General features: G+C 48.4%; 1 protein-coding gene across 8 annotated transcripts in view; it reads left to right on the forward strand.

The window, feature by feature from the left end:
- MOCS1 (molybdenum cofactor synthesis 1) overlaps window positions 1-21913 on the forward strand; it is a 177645-nt gene that overhangs the window by 126452 nt on the left and 29280 nt on the right. For 3 of the 8 annotated variants that reach the window (XM_079934710.1, XM_079934703.1, XM_079934709.1), the window contains exon 1: window positions 15306-15498. The exons of the other annotated variants lie outside the window; for them this stretch is intronic. In XM_079934710.1, coding sequence (XP_079790836.1) covers window positions 15376-15498 — 123 coding nt within the window. In that variant the 5' untranslated portion in view covers window positions 15306-15375. Of the gene's footprint in view, window positions 1-15305; window positions 15499-21913 lie in introns of those variants that run through there. 8 annotated transcript variants of the gene reach the window in all.

Genomic DNA, 21913 nt, shown 5'->3' on the forward strand with positions numbered 1-21913 from the left:
TGGGACGTAAACCTATGGGCTGGGACTTGAACCCCCCCCGCCCCCCCCCCCCAGCTCAGGTTGAGACCTGAACCCACGATCCCTGACTAGGACGAGATTCGAACCCACTGTCTTTTTTTTTTTTTTAACATCTTTATTGGAGTATAATTGCTTTACAACGGTGTGTTAGTTTCTGCTTTATAACAAAGTGAATCGGTTATACATATACATATGTCCCCATATCTCTTCCCTCTTGCGTCTCCCTCCCGCTCACCTGGTGTCAGGACTTACTGAAGCTCAGGTTCTTTTGTCTCAGCACAGGAAGAATTCAGTAAGAGGCAAAGCAGCGGGCAGAGTGAGTTTATTAGCACAGGATGCTTGTGAGAGAGGAGCAGGCAGGCAAGGGAGCGCAGCCCCGAGAACAAAGGCGGCAACACTTTCATAATCAAAGAAAAAGCGGCAGCGTTGGGGGGAGAGGGCCACCTTCTTCCTCATTCTTGGGCAGACGTCAAGGCTTACATCATTAGTTCCTCCTTTGGCCCTGTATGGTTTAACCAGGACCATCATGGTGCTATCTAAATCGTATGTATATTAGCAAAAGGGTGGTAACCTATACTAAGATACGGTAGTTCATCTCAGGTTTCAGTAGAATGGCCCCTTTCACCTATATTCCTGACTTGACTACATGTAGAAATGCTACTCTTCAAGGACAATTAACTCTCTGATTTCATGTAAGGAGACTCAGTCTTGTGTTTTAACTATCAGGGTTTGTGGCCTGAGTGTGTCTGGCGCTTGGGCGCACCTGGTCTTCCTTCAAGGTAGTGTAGATGGTTGCTAGGTTACTGGATTCTTTTCCTGAGTGGTCATTCGTTTACAACAGTCTCCAGAACTCTCTTAAAATTCCCTTTCTGCCCTTAATCCCCTAGTGGGATTTCTAAACTGACTATTTAATTATCCTACTCTATCCCTATCACCTTGACAAATGTTTCAACGATTGCTTCTCACATTCGCCTCAGAAACGAACTATGGTGGACCTTTGTTGGTTGACTTCCCAGCATCTGTTCCCCCAGCTCCGCTACCTCAAGCATTTCCTCCCAAAAGCACCCAAATTTTCCTTTGAGGCAGTGCCCCTCCCCCATTCTCAACCATGTTGTTTGGGTGGATTTGACTTCATTTGCATTTCCAGGGGTGGACCCTGATGGGCTTCGTCATGTGAACCAACAGTGATTGGTTCGTCTTGGATGAGCCCACCACCTAATTTGGGCCAATGAGACACCAGGAGACAATTGTAGAGGCTTCTGGGAAATAAGCTTCCCCTGTGTTCTGCAGGAGCCCCAGAGGAGACCACCTCGCTCTGGGTGTTACAGTGAGGGTACGGTGTCTACAACTGCTAAAACATGAGGGGTGGGGGGATAAGAGAATGGCAGGAGTCAGATGGAATCCTCAGCCTCTGGGCCAGACGATGCCTGCATCCAAGTCTGCCTTTAGACTGTCAAGTTGTATCAGTCACTTAATCTCCTTGTTTTCTTGAAGCCAGTTTGTGTTGTGCTTTCCATCGTTTCACCCTAACTCATGCCCCATTCCAAAATTTTACCTCCACTCTCAGAGCCTCCATTTCACTCCACCCCCAGCAAGTGATCTTTCCCCCTGGTTCAAGGAGGAAACAGGCCAACTAGCAAGGATGCCATTAGCGTATTTCCCTGGCACCTGCAAGTATTTCTGAATCTGAACCTTTCTTCCTCCTTCCTTCTAGTCTTCCCCCTCTGCCTTCTCAGAAACCTTCTCCTGTATCTTTGCCACCTTTCTTTTCACTCGTTTTTTTCCATTCACCTCTCATTTTGCTTAGATTGCTTCCCAAGGTAGAGGCGATCATAACCTTGTCCAACCGCACTTCCTCACATTCCTGCCTTTTTTCTATCCTTCTCTGACAGATTTTTAGAGGAAAAATGTTCCACCACAGAGATGTCGGTTGGAAGCCTGCCTATCTGAGGATCCATGGAACGTAGAAGAGGTTCTAGCCAATAGGGAGGTTTGCCTAGGAGGGGGCTCCACACAGAGGCCTGGGTGGGATGCATGGATGGGGGCCTCCCTGGCATTTGTTGGAATGGAAGCCAGTGAAGTTGGTGGCCCCCAGAGAGTGCGAGGAATGAGAATAGAGGAGGGTTAAGGAGGGGCTTTGAGGAATGTGGATGCTTAACTGGGAAGTGGAAAAAAAGGGCATCTTTGAGACCGTGACAGAAAGCTCAGTGGTAAGAGGAAAATAGGAGAGAATGCTGTCCCAGAAACCGGGAGAGGAGCGTGCTGCAAGGAAGAAATGGTCAGTTAACTGCTACCAAGAGGTCCAGTGTGGTAGTACAGAATCACTGGATTTGGCAAGATCTGGAGTTTCAAAGTGTCAGGGACAGAGCCAGCCCTCCGTGGGGTGGAGGAGTGAATGAGAAGTGAGAGGAGCAGAGAGCAACTGTAAATGACTTGTTTTTTTTTTCCTTTCCAACTGTCTTAGTTTAGATTTCTCTGAAAACAGACCCTGGACAGGTACCTGGGTACAGGTAGTCTGTTTGGGAGGTGAACCCCGGAAGCACAGCGAAGTAGTTAGGTAAGGGAGGCAGGGAAGGGAGAAAAGGCAGGACAGGGGGCACTAATGGGCAACACAGCCATGCACAGCCAGGGTGCAGGCCTTCTGGGGCCCCCTGGGGACCTGTGTGAACCAGGCCTCAGGATGGTTCCCCTGGTCATGGATCTACTGCCTACCATGCCCCGCTAGGGTGAGGGGTGCCTCCGGAGGCGTCCCCTCACCAACGCTCAACCCCTCACCCTTGCCAATAAGCTCTTCTGGCATCTGAGAAAACCCTCAGGCTCCAGGTGGGAAGAACTGCCGTGCTGCAGATGAAAACCACAGCTACTGTGTACACTGGAGGGTCCAGGGAGTGTGGGCTAGGGTGCCAGCCTGGTGTCTGCCACGCCAACCCACCCACGACCGCTTCACCAAGTCATATGGCTACGTCAACAGAAGTGGGCCATTTGAAGTGTAGTTAAAGCCAGGCATGAGATGATTTTCGCATAATCAAGAAGAGGACAATGCAGTGTACCAGCAAGAGATTAGTCCTTGCAGAGGTGGGAGATGTCTGGTCTGGGATGTATTGACAGATAAAAGCTTTTCTCAGCCTCACGTTCTCTTCTTTGAATGGAGGCAGGAGGAGGGAGAGGTACAGACGCTATGGCAATGCTTTGCCCTTTGACCCTCTGCTGCAGAAGCACAAGGAGGGACACAGTCATCTCCATGCTTGTTAGGACATCTTCCTGCATTTTTCCTCCCTATGACTGAGTTCTATCTACTCTGTGTTAAAATAGAGAACCTGGTGACTTGACCTTTCTTTTGTTGCCTGTGCTGCACCATGTGCTAGGAGCTGGGGAAAACATTTGTCCTGAAGTTGAGCAATGAACCAAGAAATGGCTGGCTGCGGGACTGTGGCAGTGCAGCCTTGAAGCAAGCATGGAAGTCAGATGAACCAGCAGGTGTCAGCTACTCCGCTTTCTCTCTCTACGCTTATCCCTTTCCCCAAAGGTCAAGGGTAGACGAAAAGCAAGGTGTGATTGGGGAAAGAGTAGAACAGGGAGGGCTGGAAGAGGCTGGCAGTGCCGGAAGCTGGTAGAGGTGTGAGTCCCGTGAACAGTCTCCAGTTGCCCAGAGTTAGGTCTCCCTTCTAGTGTACTGTAGAGGCAGAGCTCTGAGGGCACATCCACGCCTTCTGAATACAGTCACTCTGGGGGTGGGAAAGACAGCCAAAGAACGAAAAGCCAGTTGACCAAGGAGTCATCTCTTAGGAAAAATGATTCTTGCAGAGGCCGTAGGGAGTGAACTGAATGATGGGATGCCTGCCGTCTTGGGTCTGCTCTGGATGACCACGCCCTTGACATCTTTGCCTGATCACCCGGCCCCTCACACATTTCTGGGGGCCTTTCTTGTGTCTCAATAAATGGACCCATGGGTAACAGCACACAGGGAAGAAGCGTGCATATTCATGGAGTTTCGAATGCTGAGAAATGGGAAAGGGAAATCATATACATAAAAGTGTAAGAAAACCGCGAGGGCAAGTGCGGTATCCTGGAGCTGGTGACTCTGTGTGTGTGCGTGTGCGTGTGTGTGTGGGTGTGTGTCTGTGTTTGAAGAGTGGTAACCACTCCTAGGTCTGAAGGAACAAGGAGGGGGGAACGGATAACCGACCCCAGGAAGGAGAGAGCCACATGGGGAGGACACCTTGACAGAGGCTGCGACTGCAATTGAAGGACACGGCCATCGCAGGGCAGCCACTCAGGAGCTGAGGGACTAGCGCCCGGCCACTGTCCTTCCCTTGCTCTGATCTCCTGCCAGGACTCCCTGCTGGACAAACCCAGTCAGAAACCAGAGGGCACAGGTCGCCTCTACAGGTCAGCCTTCTGAGGCCCGGAGCAAGGTGGAAAAGATGGAGAAGGGGGTCTGGAGGTGCAAACAGAAGCTATCCCCACCCCCAAAAGCAAAAACTCTGATTTCTTTCTTGGGGTCAGTGTTTCGTAGCATAAGGACAGCCCCAGTGCACCAAATCTCCAGGGGAAAAAAAAAATCTCTTTCATCTTGACCTGGGGAGGCAACAGAGCTGGAATCTCCATCCTCCTCCCTGAGGAAGTAACTAGGACTAGAAGGGGGAAGTGTGTACTCCTCTCTCTGATGACAGTTTATTAGGTTTACTACCCTTGGCCCGATTCTGTATTACCTCATGTCCGCAAGCCTTTATTTCTAATTCCAAAAACCAAACTACTATTGAAAAATAAAGTTTTTCCATCCTTCATTTGTCAACAAAATGTGACCTACTGACATGAACTACTTATAACCATTATTTATCCCACTTAGTGTGAATCTGTTTTCTTGCAGAAAACTTGTTTGATTCCTGAAGGCTTTCCTAAACCCTGTGTTATGTAATATATTCAAACACTTTTGCGTACACATACAGTGTGTATAATATATTAAATAAGACTTTTCAAAACTCCAAAACATTTTAAATTCCAAAATCTATCTGGCCCCAAGGCCTTCAGATAAGAGATTTTGAACTTGTGTTATCATTCATGTTAGCTTCATAATATTCTTTAGAAAAGAGCTAGGGAATGGAATTTTTTTTCGTTTATAATTAACAGACTTTCTTTACCTAGAATCTGGTTTTGATATAAAATATAAAGTTCTTCTAACTCAAAATTAGTTTTGTAAGTATGTCCCAGTCCCTTCTGAGTCTTTTGTAAGATTGTGAAAGACAATAGACTATAGTACAGAATTACAGCAGGAAAGAGGTGAGAGCTCTAAAGAGTTACTCAGGGAATTAACTGAAGGGACTATCTGAGGGGTGTGGTCAGGGTCAAGGCCACCAACAGGGCATAGTGCTTAAGAGCACAGATTCTAGAGCCAGACTTCTGGGTTCAAATCCCAGCTTTACCACTTACTGTCCATGTGTTCTTGGACTAGTTGCTTAACCTTTTTGTGCCTCATCTTTTTTTTCTAACAGTTTTTTTTAATATATTTACTTGTTCGTTGTTTGTTTATGGCTGCGTTGGGTCTTTGTTGCTGTGCACGGGCTTTCTCTAGTTGCGGCCAGCAGGGGCTACTCTTCATTGCCATGTGTGGGCTTCGACCTGCGGTGGCTTCTCTTGTTGCAGAGAACGGGTTCTAGGGTGCACGGGCTTCAGTAGTTGTGGCTCTTGGTCTCTAGAGTGCAGACTCAATAGTTGTGGTGCAGGGGCATAATTGCTCTGTGGCATGTGGGATCTTCCTGGACCAGGGCTCGAACCTGTGTCCCCTGCATTGGCAGGTGGATTCTTAACCACTGTGCCACCAGGGAAGTCCCTGTGCCTCACCTTATATTTAATAATCCAGCAAAATCCTATTTAATTGATTTTTCACAACCACCATCCTGTGCAGTAGATAAGACAGGCCCGTTTACTTTTGAAAACCCAAGAAGTTATTTGCCCAAGGTTAGGCAGTGATCTTGCCAGTGAGGATAGGGAGCCAGATCTTCCTGCTCCAAGCCAGGCCTCCTCCCAGTCTAGCACGTGTCTTATTCACAGACGCTTGCCCCTCCTTGACTGCTCTAGCAAGGGAACATGTCACATGCAGTGTTGTCAGCCCAGCCAATTTTGGCTGTGTCCCAAATGAGCAGGAAACAACTTCTGAGGTGTTTCTAGAAATGTCAGCCTTTGATACCCTTTGTTTCATTTCTCCACCCCAGTAATTACCCCAACTTAATTTACTAAGCAGCAATCGTATAATCCAGACGGTGGGACTTGATTTTGCTTGCGGAAGAAGCAGGTCTGAGTAAGTGGATCTGATTGTCTTCAGGGAATTAGAGGCTGTTTTCTAATTCCAAGGAGGAACAAAGAGGGAGTTGCTTTCTTTTAAATACATGGACCTTCACATAGTGAACTCCAACTCTGCAGGTTTGAGTAGAATAAAGTCACGTGTAATATCATCCCTTGCCTCCTAGGCTGGTGGGAGGGAAATCAGTCAGAGGGGTAGATGTCCAGACCTCTCTTTCATCCTGCCCTCTGCTCCCCTGCCAGTGTTTTCCATGGATAGAAACCAAAGAGAAGCCCGAGGGCAAGGGAGTCCACGGAATCAACCACTTACAGCAGAGAACGGGGCAAAAAGAGGTGGAAAATGATCCCAGGTAAGGGTGGAGCAAATGGAGAACAAACAACCCAGAATGCTACTAATACAGATATCAAAGGGCATTCCTTTCCTGGAATGGGGCCAGGCAATATCTTTAAAGAAATAGTAACTCACAGGAGGAATTCATACTTATTAATTATCCATTGCTGTGTAACAAGCTACCCCAAGTGTAGTGGCTTGAAACAAACATTTTCTCACAGTTTCTGAGGCTCAGGACTCCGGCAGTGGCCAGCAGTGTGGTTCTGGCTTCGGTATCCCATGAGATTGCAGCCAAGATACCCACAAGAGCTGCAGTCAAGCTTCAGCTGGGGGTGGAGGGTCCGAGTCCAAGACGGCTCACTCACATGGCTGTTGGCTGGAGGCCTCAGTTCCTCACTGGCTGTTAGCAGGAGGTTTCTGTTCCTGGTCTTGTGGGCCTCTTCAAAGAGCTACTCACAACATGGTAGCTGGATTCTCCCAGAGTGAGAGATTCAAGAGAGAACAAGGGGGAAACCACTTGCCTTTCACGAACTGCCCCCCAAAGCCTATTACCATCACATTTGCCACATTCCATTTGCTAATGTTCCTAAATTCAGCCCACATTGAAGGGGAGGGGAACTAGTTTCCACCTTTTGAAGTGAGGAATATTTAAGAATTTATGGACTGATTTTGAACCACCGTACACTCAGAAGGAGATTCGGAGGAGAAAGGGTTCAGGGTGATCTCAAGTAGTGATGAAGAGCCATATTTACCTATATGCCTTCTGCAATATAAGCCCTCTGAGGGTTGGTGCCAGATCTAAGTCATCTGTAATCACAGCACCTAGCACAGTGTGTAATGTACAATAACCTCCCAATAAATGTGCATTAAATAATACACTCTATATCTTTGACTTGCCTTTCCAGCACGGTGTCTATGTCAGTCAGATTGGGCTAGATTGTGCTGTTGTCACAAACAACTCCAACATTACGATGGCTGAAAACCACAAATGTTTCTCATGTGTGTTACGTGTCTAGCAAGGGTTAGCTTGGAATTGTTTGCCTTCAGTGTTGTCCTCACTCTGAGCCCCAAGCTAATGGGGCAGCTAATATCCACAGAGAACGTTAGCTCATTGCAGCTCTATTTACAATAGCCAGGACATGGAAGCAACCTAAGTGTCCATCAGCAGATGAATGGATAAAGAAGATGTGAACGTCAGCTCATTGCAGCTCTATTTACAATAGCCAGGACATGGAAGCAACCTAAGTGTCCATCAGCAGATAAATAGATAAAGAAGATGTGAACGTTAGCTCATTGCAGCTCTATTTACAATAGCCAGGACATGGGAGCAACCTAAGTGTCCATCAGCAGATGAATGGATAGGAAGATGTGGCACATACATACAATGGAATATTACTCAGCCATAAAAAGAAACGGAATTGAGCTATTTGTAATGAGGTGGATAGACCTAGAGTTTGTCATACAGAGTGAAGTAAGTCAGAAAGAGAAAAACAAATACCGTATGCTAACACATATATATGGAATCAAAAAAAAAAAGGTTCTGAAGAATGTAGGAGCAGGACAGGAATAAAGACGCAGACGTAGAGAATGGATTTGAGGACATGGCGAGGGGGAAGGGTAAGCTGGGACGAAGTGAGAGAGTGGCATGGGCTTATATACACTACCAAATGTAAAACAGATAGCTAGTGGGAAGCAGCCTCATAACACAGGGAGATCAGCTCCGTGCTTTGTGTCCATCTAGAGGGGTGGGATAGGGAGGGTGGGAGGGAGACGCAAGAGGGAGGAGATACGGGGATATATGTATACGTATACCTGATTCACTGTGTCATACAGCAGAGACTAACACACCATTGTCAAGCAATTATACTCCAATAAAGACGTTAAAAATAAATAAATAAATAAACAAATAAATAAATAAAGAGGGAAGGAGTGTGCAAAAGAGCAAACCGGTGCTTAGAGCTTCTTCCTGAAATGCCACACATCACTCTGCTCAAGCAAGTCACGTGGCCACATTTAATTTCAAAGGGAAGAGAAGCTTAGCCCTCTGGCCGAGAGGGGAAGCAGATATTGGTGAACAATAAAAATCTTACCAAGGGAACAAACTTCTCCTTGTGCTTTAATGTATCATGCAGGTTCTTCTAGTCCCCTGGAGAACTCTTCCCTTTATTCATCCCTGTGGGTTGCACTGCATACTGAAACCAGCCACAGAGGTTTTGTGTCTACACATGTCACCGTAGTCCCAGAGCCATGAAGTGCTGACTCCAGCATTCAGTTGTCTGTCATTAGCAAAATTAGGAGGAAGAGAGTTTGTAATAAGTCTTTAATTCAGTGGTTCTCAAAGTGTGGGTTTCGGAGGTCAACTGTTTTCTTACTAATACTAAGATATATAATACTTAGATACTCCTTGCCTGTTCTACTCTCATGCTCCTATGACTGTACAGAGGAATTTTACACAGGCTCTCCAATTGCGATTTCAAAACGGATTGAATGCAAAAGCAGGTATGAGAATCCAGCTGCCTTCTGTGAAGCTTGACATCAAAGAGGTTTGCAAAAATGCAACACAATGCCACCTTTCTCCCTAATTTTTGGAAAATATAATTATTTTATTTAAAGTGTTTATAATAGGTATTGACTTTGTTAATTTTAAATGAGTTAAATATTTTAAAATTTCTCAGTCTATTTCTAATATGATATAAATTAAACAAATTGACATAGTAAATATATATTAAATAGACATAACACACATAAGCAAAAATTCTATGGGGTCTTTGGTACTTTTAAAGAGTAGAAAGGGTTCTTGAAAAAGAGTTTGAGAACCGCTGCCTTAACATAGACCCCCTCATCTTTTACAGACCCAGAGCCATCCTAATAGTGCTTCATAGTTGCTCTCTGATCACATTATCTTCCCTAAACCATAAAAAACAAACACAAAACATAATTTCATGCCAATTCCCTTATTTCCCCGGGCTCCTGGTGGGCTACCTGTTTTGCGAAGGGGTAGGTGGAGGGATGATCGTTTCGGGGGTTCCTCCCTAGCAGACCAAGTTCAATGCAGGAGCCCCACACTGGGAACCAAACCCACACTTCAGGTGTAGCCTCTGCGATTTAGTCATTTTCTATTGGTTTGGTTCAGGTTCCTCATCAGTTAGAAATCATAAGCAGGTCTTCAGTTTTATTGGGATTGAATCAAATAATGCATAAGCAAGTGTGCTATTGTTTTTATGATATTGTTTGGGAGCAAGGAGTGCCTTACTAGGTCACCAAAACCATCCTTACCCCACATGAAAGAGCTTAAAGAGATTGATTGCATCGGGTTCATTAAGCCTCCAGAGGAGCTTTTATTAGAATTAGGTAACCCCCATGAGGGATTTGTGGGTCCATTATAAACCATGAATACCTCAAAGCAAATTAGCTTAGCTGCTTTCCAAGAATAGGTCTCTGAGAGCAATAATGGGAAATGAGGTAGGTACAATAATGAGTTGGGAAGATCGAGAAGGGATTGCCAAAAAGGATGGGTCCCAACAGCACCCCGACTACCAGGGAGCCCTGGGATGTTCGGCACGTGGGAGAAGAGGAGGGCATGGGAGGGCATCGAGAACCTTCTTCTGAGACCTTCCCAGACCTTTTGTAGACTGGCTCTTCATCACTACTTGAGATCACTCTGAACCCTTTCTCCTCCGAATCTCCTTCTGAGTGTACGGTGGTTCAAAATCAGTCCATAAATTCTTAAATATTCCTCACTTCAAAAGGTGGAAACTAGTTCCCCTCCCCTTCAATGTGGGCTGAATTTAGGAACATTAGCAAATGGAATGTGGCAAATGTGATGGTAATAGGCTTTGGGGGGCAGTTCGTGAAAGGCAAGTGGCTTCCCCCTTGTTCTCTCTTGAATCTCTCACTCTGGGAGAATCCAGCTACCATGTTGTGAGTAGCTCTTTGAAGAGGCCCACAAGACCAGGAACAGAAACCTCCTGCTAACAGCCAGTGAGGAACTGAGGCCTCCAGCCAACAGCCATGTGAGTGAGCCGTCTTGGACTCGGACCCTCCACCCCCAGCTGAAGCTTGACTGCAGCTCTTGTGGGTATCTTGGCTGCAATCTCATGGGATACCGAAGCCAGAACCACACTGCTGGCCACTGCCGGAGTCCTGAGCCTCAGAAACTGTGTGAGAAAATGTTTGTTTCAAGCCACTACACTTGGGGTAGCTTGTTACACAGCAATGGATAATTAATAAGTATGAATTCCTCCTGTGAGTTACTATTTCTTTAAAGATATTGCCTGGCCCCATTCCAGGAAAGGAATGCCCTTTGATATCTGTATTAGTAGCATTCTGGGTTGTTTGTTCTCCATTTGCTCCACCCTTACCTGGGATCATTTTCCACCTCTTTTTGCCCCGTTCTCTGCTGTAAGTGGTTGATTCCGTGGACTCCCTTGCCCTCGGGCTTCTCTTTGGTTTCTATCCATGGAAAACACTGGCAGGGGAGCAGAGGGCAGGATGAAAGAGAGGTCTGGACATCTACCCCTCTGACTGATTTCCCTCCCACCAGCCTAGGAGGCAAGGGATGATATTACACGTGACTTTATTCTACTCAAACCTGCAGAGTTGGAGTTCACTATGTGAAGGTCCATGTATTTAAAAGAAAGCAACTCCCTCTTTGTTCCTCCTTGGAATTAGAAAACAGCCTCTAATTCCCTGAAGACAATCAGATCCACTTACTCAGACCTGCTTCTTCCGCAAGCAAAATCAAGTCCCACCGTCTGGATTATACGATTGCTGCTTAGTAAATTAAGTTGGGGTAATTACTGGGGTGGAGAAATGAAACAAAGGGTATCAAAGGCTGACATTTCTAGAAACACCTCAGAAGTTGTTTCCTGCTCATTTGGGACACAGCCAAAATTGGCTGGGCTGACAACACTGCATGTGACATGTTCCCTTGCTAGAGCAGTCAAGGAGGGGCAAGCGTCTGTGAATAAGACACGTGCTAGACTGGGAGGAGGCCTGGCTTGGAGCAGGAAGATCTGGCTCCCTATCCTCACTGGCAAGATCACTGCCTAACCTTGGGCAAATAACTTCTTGGGTTTTCAAAAGTAAATGGGCCTGTCTTATCTACTGCACAGGATGGTGGTTGTGAAAAATCAATTAAATAGGATTTTGCTGGATTATTAAATATAAGGTGAGGCACAGGGACTTCCCTGGTGGTGCAGTGCCATTACTCTGTTGTAATTACCACTGTCAACAAGGGTGAATCTAGGGTACTACGGGAGGGAGAAGTCCTTGAATCCTTTGTCAGTCATGGAACCAGCAAGAAACAGAGAGCACACTTAGGTGGGGATTTTGAAGGGACCATTTTTTGAGGTGTGGGCAGAGTTAAGAGTGCCCACTGCTGTTGAGGCATCTGTGACCATCAACAGAGGAAAGGCAACCCCACCCAACCTGAAGGGTAATGGCTAGAAATGGTGTTGTTGGACCTGATGAGAGCTGGACTCATGGCAGAAGGGCCATGCAATGCCAGGTATAGTTGTAGAAAGGCATAGTCAGTGCCAAACAAGAGAAAACAGGCAGGAGAAATAAATACTCTGACTTCTCTTTCTGCTCCCTAATCTCCTGCCTGTGCCTCCTACTAGCCAGATCCATCTGGAAACCAGAGACAAGGGTGCCTGGATGATGCCATCCAAGCAGTTGGTAGACGTCAATGTCCTAGTCCCCAGAGCGGGGTGGGGAGGTTCAGGGAGTGGGTCTGGAGAGGCAAATGGAGAACATCGTGAACAAGGTCCAAAAGAGGAGAAATTATAGAAATTGTTGAAACAATATTTTCTAAAAATTTTAAAATTTCATTACTTAATTAAAATGCCTAAACTTGCAAAGAGAGTCCACAGCTACCGATGGAATGAGGAGGGATCTGAATGAGGGCTGGATACTTGAGGCTTCTATTATGAGAGAGAGGCAGTGACAGGCATATGCCCAGGAAACCAATCCTGGATTGTTTTAAATAAAGGCTTTATTTTTTAAAGAAGTTTTAGGTTCCAGAAAAATTAAGAAAAAGCTACAGAGATTTCCCACATACTCCCTGCCTCCACACATGTACAGCCTTCTTGGCTATCAGCATCCTGCACCAGGGTGGTACATTTGTTACAACTGATGAACCTACATTGACACAACGCAACTACCCAAAGTTCATAGTTTACAATTGGGTTCATTCTTGGTGGTGTACCTTCTGTGTGTTTGGACAAATGAATAATGATCTGTACAATCACTGTGATATTACAAAGAGTAGCTTCACTGTCCTAAAAGTCCTCTGTGCGCCACCTATTCATCCCTTCCCACTAAGCCCTGGCAACCACTGATTTTTTTCCTGTCTCCATGGTGTTGCCTTTTCCAGAATGTCATGTAATTGGAATCATACGGTAGGGAGCCTTTTCAGATTGGCGTCTTTCACTTAGCGATATGCATTTAAGGTGCCTCCATGTCTTTTCATGGCTTGATGTCTCATTTCTTTTTAGCACTGAAATAATATTGCATTGTCTAGATGTACCACAGTTTATTAACCCATTTACCTACTGAAGGACATCTTGGTTGTTTCCAAGTTTTGTCCTGGATCCTTTTGGATGGGGGTGGGGGAGGGAAGACAGGCATCCAGCTTAGCCATGGACAGAGCTTGAACAGTCCTCCATGGTCCTCAGGCCCTTTGCAAATAGACTTCTGTGAGGCCTGTCCTACTGTCTCAAATGTACTCAGACACACTCTCACCCCCTGCATGTATTGTCTGAACTTTGACTGAAAGATTCTAGCTGCCAAGTGTATATTAGGAAATAAGGAAGTAGATCCTGGTCTTGAAGAATTGATAGACTAGTGGAAAGGAAAAGATAACTGACTACAACTGACTTGTACAAATGCAATGAGACTTTCAGAAAAGCTAGGATTTTAGCATCAGACTAAAGGTGAGTTTCCCATGATGCTATTCAGCGTTTGGTTCTTGCAATTCCATGATGACAGTTTTGGATACAACAGATAGGCCTATTTGAGCATAAGATTCTTAGTACGTAGACTCATTACTGAGTGTGTGTTCCATGAAAAACCTTAAAGACTATATAGCTCTTTGTTTTTGAGAGAGAGAAAGGGACACCCCCCACCCTTCCCAATTCCTGATACATACTGAATCTTGACTTTAGGAATCATATTGTCCTGGGTTTAAACCCCAGTTTTGCCACCTATCAGCCAGGTGACTTCGGGAAAATTACCCAACCTCTCTAAGCTTCTCTTTCCTAAGTTGCGAAATTGACATTCTAGTAACTGTAGGATTATTGTAAGTATTAAGTGATATACATTTAAGGTTCCTCCATGTCATTAGCATGGTGTTTGGTGTGTAGGAAGTATTCCAAAGATGATATCTACTCATTTTATGACTTCTTGCTACATACTTTTTTAAACAGAGAGGCCAAGATTGTTAGCTTCCTTTGGGGGCACAGTTGGCAAAATGCATCGTTTTTTTTTTTTTTTTTAACTTTTTTGGTTAAAAAAAAAAGCATGTGGGATCTCAGTTCCCCTACCAGAAATGGAACACACAGCCCCTGCGGTGGAAGTGCAGAGTGTTAACCCCTGCACTGCCAAGGAAGTCCCTGGAGAAGTGTATCTTGAAGAAGGGAGCTGACCATCCTACAATCAGGGCCTAGACAACAGTGAAAGGAGTTAGGGAAGTCGTAAGTCGTAAACATGCAGGATCAGTTATTGTTTTTATATAAAATATTGATATTTTGTTTATTATGGATTGTTTTGCATTGATTCTGACTTTATTTTTTTTTTATTTTTAAATTTTTTATTTATTTACTTTTTGGCTGTGTGGCATCTTCGTTGCTGCACAGGGGCTTTCTCTAGTTGCGGTGAGCTGGGGCTGCTCTTCGTTGCAGTGTGCGGGCTTCTCATTGCAGTGGCTTCTCTTGCTGCAGAGCACAGGCTCTAGGTGCCTGGGCTTCAGTAGTGGTGGCATGGGGGCTCAGGAGTTGTGGCTCAGGAGTTGGGCTCTAGAGCGCAGGCTCAGTAGTTTTGTTGCTCTGTGCCATGTGGCATCTTCCCAGACCAGGGCTCGAACCGTATGCCCTGCATTGGCGGGCAGATTTTTAACCACTGCGCCACCAGGGAAGTCCCTGACTTTTTAAAATATTGCATTAAAATATTATTTATCTTGGGCTTCCCTGGTGGCGCAGTGGTTGAGAGTCTGCCTGCCAATGCAGGGGACACAGGTTCGTGTCCCAGTCCGGGAAGATCCCACATGCCGCGGAGCGGCTGGGCCGCTGAGCCTGAGCGTCGCTCCGCAACGGGAGAGGCCACAACAGTGAGAGGCCCGCGTACCGCCAAAAAAAAAAAAAATTATTTATCTTGATAACCCACTTTTTTGGTACCTCCTTAAAGTTCATTCACCTGACCCTAAAGCACTTAGGTCGTGGTGTGACTGGCACAAAGTCCAGATCCGCCTGTAGGAAAAGACTGAAGATCTTTGGGTGAGTTTGAACTTGTGCTTTGCAAGGCCTAGAACACTTAGCCTCCTGGGATAGGAGCAGAGGGTGTGGACTACAACTCCCAGAAGGCCGCGCGGCACGGTGCCCTCACCGATTGGCTGGTATGGCCCCGCCCCCACCACGCCCCTGCCGGGAGGACCCGGGGCAGCGAGTCCCGGGCTAGCGTGCTCCCAAAGCCGGCTACCCAGTGTAGTCTCGACTTGCCGGACAGGCTTCATGGCGGCCCAACCAGTGTCCCGGATGCTGCGGCGGGTCCTGAGGTCCAGCGTCCGGAGCTGCAGCTCGGGCGCTCTAGTGACGCAGCCACACCCCGGGGAGCCCTCCCAACCTGCCGTGGAGGTGAGCCTCCCGCATCCACACTTTCTTGGGGAGGGGGTGGCCTGGCAGCTGCACCTTATGCCCAGAAGCACCCCGGCCCGTCCGCGGTAGCTGCTTCTGGGAGGGGTGTCTGCCTCTGCGAGGGACTCCTCAGCGCTTATTTAGGGGTGGGGAGAGGAGTGGAATGATGTTTTCTAGATAGACTGCCCAGTCTCACCCGGTATCCCAACGAGGGGTGGCGGGGTGGGGCGCTCCTTGGGGTCTGGCTTATAAACCTCCCTGCCCACCCATCCGTGCAACCCCCTTCCAGGTCTGAGTGACTCCTAGAGATGGGGGAGCAGGCGGCAGGACTCTGGGACCAATGAGATATTATTAGTACCCCTTTCAGCCCTGCCTCACACCCAGCCTCCTTAAACATTTTCCTCCCTGCCCCCCAGTGGAGGTTGTGTGTGATCAGGTGTTTTTGTGACACCCCACTTCATAGTGTGGCACTGACTAAAAATGTCACCTTGGTGCTGCCAGTAGTCAGTTGTCACTTTGTAGTCACAGGGTTGTGTGACTCGTCCTTCACTGACTCTTTTTGTTTCATCTTCATTTCCCTTAAGAGGCTTCAGTCTCTTTCTAGAGAATGGAGTCAGGACCTGGGCTCTTGCAGGTTAGGGACTCCGCTATCTCTTTAGGGTTGGGATAGCCCCCCTCAGTCCTTAACAGCTTCTCAGAGGGGTTTCCGGCATAAGAAGTTTTAAATTTGTTTTGTCCATGTTGTCAGGGAATCATTTGGGGAGAAGCATCTCTTTTTTGGTGACGCCTTTTCTAGGCTGATCTGGTCATTCTTTTCCCACCTCCTGGCTCAGGGCTTCAGGTTCTGGGATTCATCAGATCATGCACCTGCTGTTGCTCAATCAAGGGGAGGGCCTCAGCCTGACCTGCTTTCTCCAGATCTGATCCCCCCTTCCCCCCACCCGTGGGATCCTCAGATAAGCAGATCCCATTTCTGGGAGGTGGAGAAGTTTGTCAGTATCCTTGAACTCTGAACTTTGTGGAGGGAAAAATGGGAAAGCAAAGATGAGAGATCTTCAAAGAATTCAGGAAAAGGGAAGTTTCTTCTCCCCCTTGCCCCTAATTTACTTTGAACCTTTCATCCTGTGCTAAGTGGCTTCATTCGTGGTCTCTCAGTCCTCACAATAAACCATGTGAAGTGAGTAGAGTTTGTATTTTCAGGTGAGGGTGCTCATGGAAGTTAACTTCCCTGGAGTCGCTGAGCTGTAAAGTAAGGGAACCAGAGCTCAAACTCTAGCACCTGTGCTCCTGCTTCTTTTCTGTGGGGAGAGTAGAAGAGAGGCTGCTCTTACCCTTACCTTTACACCGTGAGGGCAGGTAGCGTTAGCAGGTAAGAAGGTGGACTCAGAATGCCTCGGTTTGAATCCCAGCCCTACCACTTATTAGCTGTGTGAACTTGAGCAAGTCTTCTCAGTGCCTCAGTGTTCTCCTCTGTAAAATGGGAATAACAGTGTCTACTTCATAAGGTGGTTATAGGGCTTAAAGGAGTTAACATAATTTTTATATATATATACTTAGAACAAAACCTGGCACATGTACGTGCTGTGCACGTGGATTGCACATGTTTGTTGTAATTATTCTTGCCGCCATTGCCACATACTGTGTCCCCTAAGTCCCCTCCCACCTGGACACTCAGGATAGTCATTCTGTCAACTATCTGATCACAGACCCCCCACCCTGGACGTTCCCCACCAGGGTTATCCTCAGCAGACAGGTTGCTCCTTGGGTGCTGGGTGCTCCCCTGCCTTTCTCGGTACAGTGCTTAGCTGGTGCTCTGCAGGCAGTAGAGTTAGCAGGTATTTTTTGGCTGTTTGAAACAGATCTGGTGAGGGTGCACGTGACAGAGCACTGGACAGGGAGCCCCAAGCTTTCATGCTCGCTTTGCCCCCAGTTTGACCAGGCTCCTGGGCCTGTCTCTTCCCCTCTCTTCCTGTCTTTAAAACCAGTGGGATGGACTAGCCCATCTGTACGCAGTAGGGGAGGGCACAGAATGTCCTTAGGAGAATCTCAGAGGTATGTTCAACCAATCCACCGAGCTTGCCAGTTGGCAGGAGCAGGGGTGGGGGCATCTGGAAGCCCTGTCCTCCCTTCCCTTCCTGTAGGGTGTCTTTCCCCATACCCTACGTGGGGCCCTGAGGTCTGGTTTGAGATAGCAAGTGCTTGGAGAGACGGCGAAAGCCCCCGGCTGTTGTCTGTGTGTCGGGGTGTAGGTGTGGGAGAGTTGTGCAGTGAGGGGAGGGAGCTGGCTGTGAGGACAGTGGATGGGGGCATTGGGCTTGGTCCCGGGGCAGATTGAGGAGCTTCTGCAGGTGGAAAGGGGAGGCGGGTAGGGGAGACAGCTCCCTCCGGCCTGTTTGGGGCAGCAAGACAGAGGGCTTCCCCCAGTTGCAAGCACTACGCCCTTCTTTCTCCCTCTCAGGCTCCGTGCAGGCTTTGTTGGGACGACAAGGGGCTGGCCTCAGGTCCTGGGCCTGCTTCCTTGGGGCAGGGGAAAGGATGACTCTGTGCCAGGCAAAGGCACCCAGCTGTTCAGGGGGCTGGAGAGAACACAACATGGGAGAGGGCTGTGCAGGAAGGGACTGGTACATGAGGAGGGCCGGGGCGGGGCAGTCACACGTGGAAGGAAAGGAGACCTTTCAGGGGACTGCCTGGACTTCCAACCTGCCCAGCTCCTCAACAGCTTTGTTTCAGTGAAGTGTGACTTATCCTTGCTGGGAGCCACAGGTGTGAAGACCTCACACTTAGGGTGGGGCTGGAGGGGGAGCGGAGGTCAAAGCCTGGAGCTGGGCACTTTGCCAGGTCCCCTCATTCAATAGAGATTAATTTTGAGCCACGCTGGGTATACATCCTCCCAAGGAGCAGGTAAATCAGGGCCAGTGATACTTGGGTTTGGCCTGTGCTCTTTTTCTCCTGCTCTTCTAGTGTCTACGCTCCAGAGCTGTTTGGGGGTCGGCCTTTATCATTCAGATCAAAGGCCCAAGGTTAGTGAATATTAGGGAAGGCACTTCGAGGGCAGGGTCCCTCCCTTAACTAACTCCTTCCTACCACTCTTCCCCACCACTCCATCCCAGTCTGCACTGGGTTGGTAGACAAGATATAACCAGTAGCATGTGGTAGGCTGCCTAGTTCCTGGTTGTGGCACTAGTATCTGTGGTTCTCGGGAAGCTCAGACCCCACGTGTCCTGCTCTGAGTGGTGTGACAGCAGGTCTGAAACCCCAGCCTTGGGCCCTCTGCCATTAAGTAGGGCTTTGCAAGACGAGGGAAGCTGACAGAGTGGGAAAACTAGTCACAGCGCGCACACACACACACACACACAGACACACAGACACACACACACACACAGAGTGCCCCTCCATGGATACATGATGAACGGTTATTTGTAATTAGGAGTTAGATTAAGAGAATCGGAGCAGTCCTGAACACCTACCGTGTGACAGGAACTCCTCCGGTTGAGGTAGGTAGGATCATTTCCCACACTTTATGGACGAGGAAGCTAAGGCTTAGAGAATGGTAAGCAACTAGCTCTACAGCTAGTTGGTAACAGAGCCAGGCTTCTAATTCAAGTTTACCTGCTCCCGAAGCCTATGCTCAGGACCACAATCACCCCGGATTAAAATGGCACTGGGTCCTGGTGTGGCAGGGCCAGTGGGTCTCAGCCTGGGCTACAGAGCTGAACAGGGACGTTTCAGATAAACCACTAGGGCCCCATCCCAGAGAGCAGCTGAGTCCGAATCTTTGGGCTGGGGCTCTGGCATCAGCACGTCTTAGAAGGTCTTCAGGTGATTTTAATGTGTAACAAAAGCTGAGAACCACCGTATGAGGCTAAACCATTTTGACAGTAGAGACCAGCCTAGAAATGCATGGCAACCCCATTGCAACTGGGTTTTCCACACACCATCTTTCCCTCTGGATTAGGGACCTGCCTGTCTGTTCACTGACACAGCGGTTGGACACCTGCTATGACACCGGGAAACAGAGTCAGGCAGGAAGGCTTCCCACCCAGGGGAAACAGCCTGATCCAGGCCGGGGCCGGAGAATACGAGCACCTAAGGGTGTTCTACTTCTGACATGTCCTAGCCCTGCCTGGGCGAGAGGCGTTGCCGTCTCATCTGCCCAGTAATTCTCCCAGGATTCTGGGCTCCTTTGACTGGTGCTGATATTTTTTCCTCCAGGGAGTTTAAAGGGAAGAAAAAAAATGGAAGAAGGAAAGTAGGGCATGCAGTGTTGGAGGAGGAGGCAGGGATGAGGTGTGTTAATACCCAACTGAGGAGTTTGCAAGGGGGAGGGGGAGGGGAGGGGGAGAGGAGGGGGAGGGGGAGGGGAGGGGGAGGGGAGGGGGAGGGGGAGGGGAGGGGAGGGGAGGGAGCGTTTAGGAGGCTGCGTCAGGTGTTGGTGTGTGTGTTTAGGAGGCTGCGTCAGCTACTGGGTGTACAGAGTCTGAACGAATCTAGATAAGGTCACTCCAGGTCTCAAAAGTGAAATCTGGCCTCCCCTCCCGTGGGGGCCTAATTCCATTCTGGGTTGCCCCATTCCTCGGCTCCCTCTCCGCTTTCTGCTGAGTCATGCTCCTGGGTCCTCTCACTTGCTCCCTATTACCGGCTTTAGTTTCGCTCCTCCCTCACCCAGCCACCTCTCCCAGGATGTGAAGATTAGGGTGAGGAGGGCATCTTGGCAAGTGAGGAGGTGAGGTCTGGGGGGACTAACAAATCACTGAATTGTGAGTAGCTGCTGATTCCCAGGTGTCTGAGCTCCTGGACTGTGGTGGCCAATGGGGATGGGACTCTTTTTTTTTTTTTTTTTTTTTTTGCGGTACGCGGGCCTCTCACTGTTGTGGCCTCTCCCGTTGTGGAGCACAGGCTCCGGACGCGCAGGCTCAGCGGCCATGGCTCACGGGCCCAGCCGCTCCGCGGCATGTGGGGTCTTCCCGGACCGGGGCACGAACCCGTGTCCCCTGCATCAGCAGGCGGACTCTCAACCACTGTGCCACCAGGGAAGCCCTCTTTTTTTTAAAAAAAATAAATTTATTTTTTTGTCTGCGTTGGGTCTTCGTTGCTGTGCGTGGGCTTTCTCTAGTTGCGGCGAGCTGGGGCTACTCTTCACTGCAGTGCGTGGGCTTCTCATTGCCGTGGCTTCTCTTGTTGCAGAGCACGGGCTCTAGGCGCATGGGCTTCAGTAGTTGTGGCACACGGGCTTAGTTGCTCCGCGGCACGTGGGATCTTCGAGGACCAGGGCTCGAACCCGTGACCCCTGCATTGGCAGGCGATTCTTAACCACTGCGCCACCAGGGAAGTCCCGGGGTGGGACACGTGATTCTGAAGTGTCCCTGCCCCACCCCCAAGGGTACTGGTGGAAAGGCAGTGGGGTGAGTAGGGAAGGAGGAACACTGTTGTTATTATTTCAGACTGCAGTTCAGGGAAATGACGGCTACTTTCTCGTCATGGGGCTGTGAGCAGGGTTTCTTAGAGGATGTGGGAAACCGGTCTTGGGGCGGGCAGAGCGAGGTCGGTTTTATGGACCCAGGAAAATCATGAAGCACCCCCTTCTACCTTGTATCCCTTCTACTTCCTGAGTCAGTCAGTGGCCCTTGACTACACATTAGAATCACCTGGAGAAGTGAAAAACACAGCATCTGGAGACTGAATTCAGCTGGTCTCCAGTAGAACTTTTTTCTTCAACTCCCCAGATGGTTCTAACATGTAGCCAGGGCTGAGGAGGTCTCTGAAGTAAATGTTTCTTCCTGGACCTCAGGAGGGCTGGAGGCCTGCTTTCTTAGGTTACAAGATCATGAGAATCCTGAGTGTTTCCCTACCAGTGTCCTGACTACCCCCTCCTTTACAGCAAGACAACCTTAGCCCACAACTGTGTTCTTATTTAACAGCTGGGAGAGCAGGCCTGGAGGAGTTAGAGAACTTTCCCAGTGTGTCCCCAAGACCTCACGGATGACCACCACAGTCATAATTTCTCTGTTCTAAAGAAATGACTTCTCCCCGCCCTATGTACCATCCCGTGTACCTTCTTGGACACACCCTATGCAACTAGGGGAAGGAATTTAGAACTTGGAATCAGAAGGCCTGGATTTGAATCCTGGTTCTGCCACGGGTGTTCTTGGACCCCATTCAAGAGCTGGTTATAATAATCCCTTTAGGTGTGGAGATGGAACAGAGAACATTCTTTGGAAACCTTAAGATGCCTTACAAACTGTTAACCTCTGTGGAGCAGTTATCTCATCAGCATGTCATGACCCAGGGCTGTGTTCTAAATGGGGGGATGGGGGAGGGGAGAGAGAACAAACGTTCAGATTTAGGAAAGGGCGAGGTTGGCTGCCTCCTTTCTCTCCCCAGGATGAGTTTGGGCCTTGCGGGGAGCCTCGGGCCA

This window comes from Stenella coeruleoalba (genome assembly GCF_951394435.1).
Source record: "Stenella coeruleoalba genome assembly, chromosome: 10".
Classification (NCBI taxonomy): Eukaryota; Metazoa; Chordata; class Mammalia; order Artiodactyla; family Delphinidae; genus Stenella; species Stenella coeruleoalba.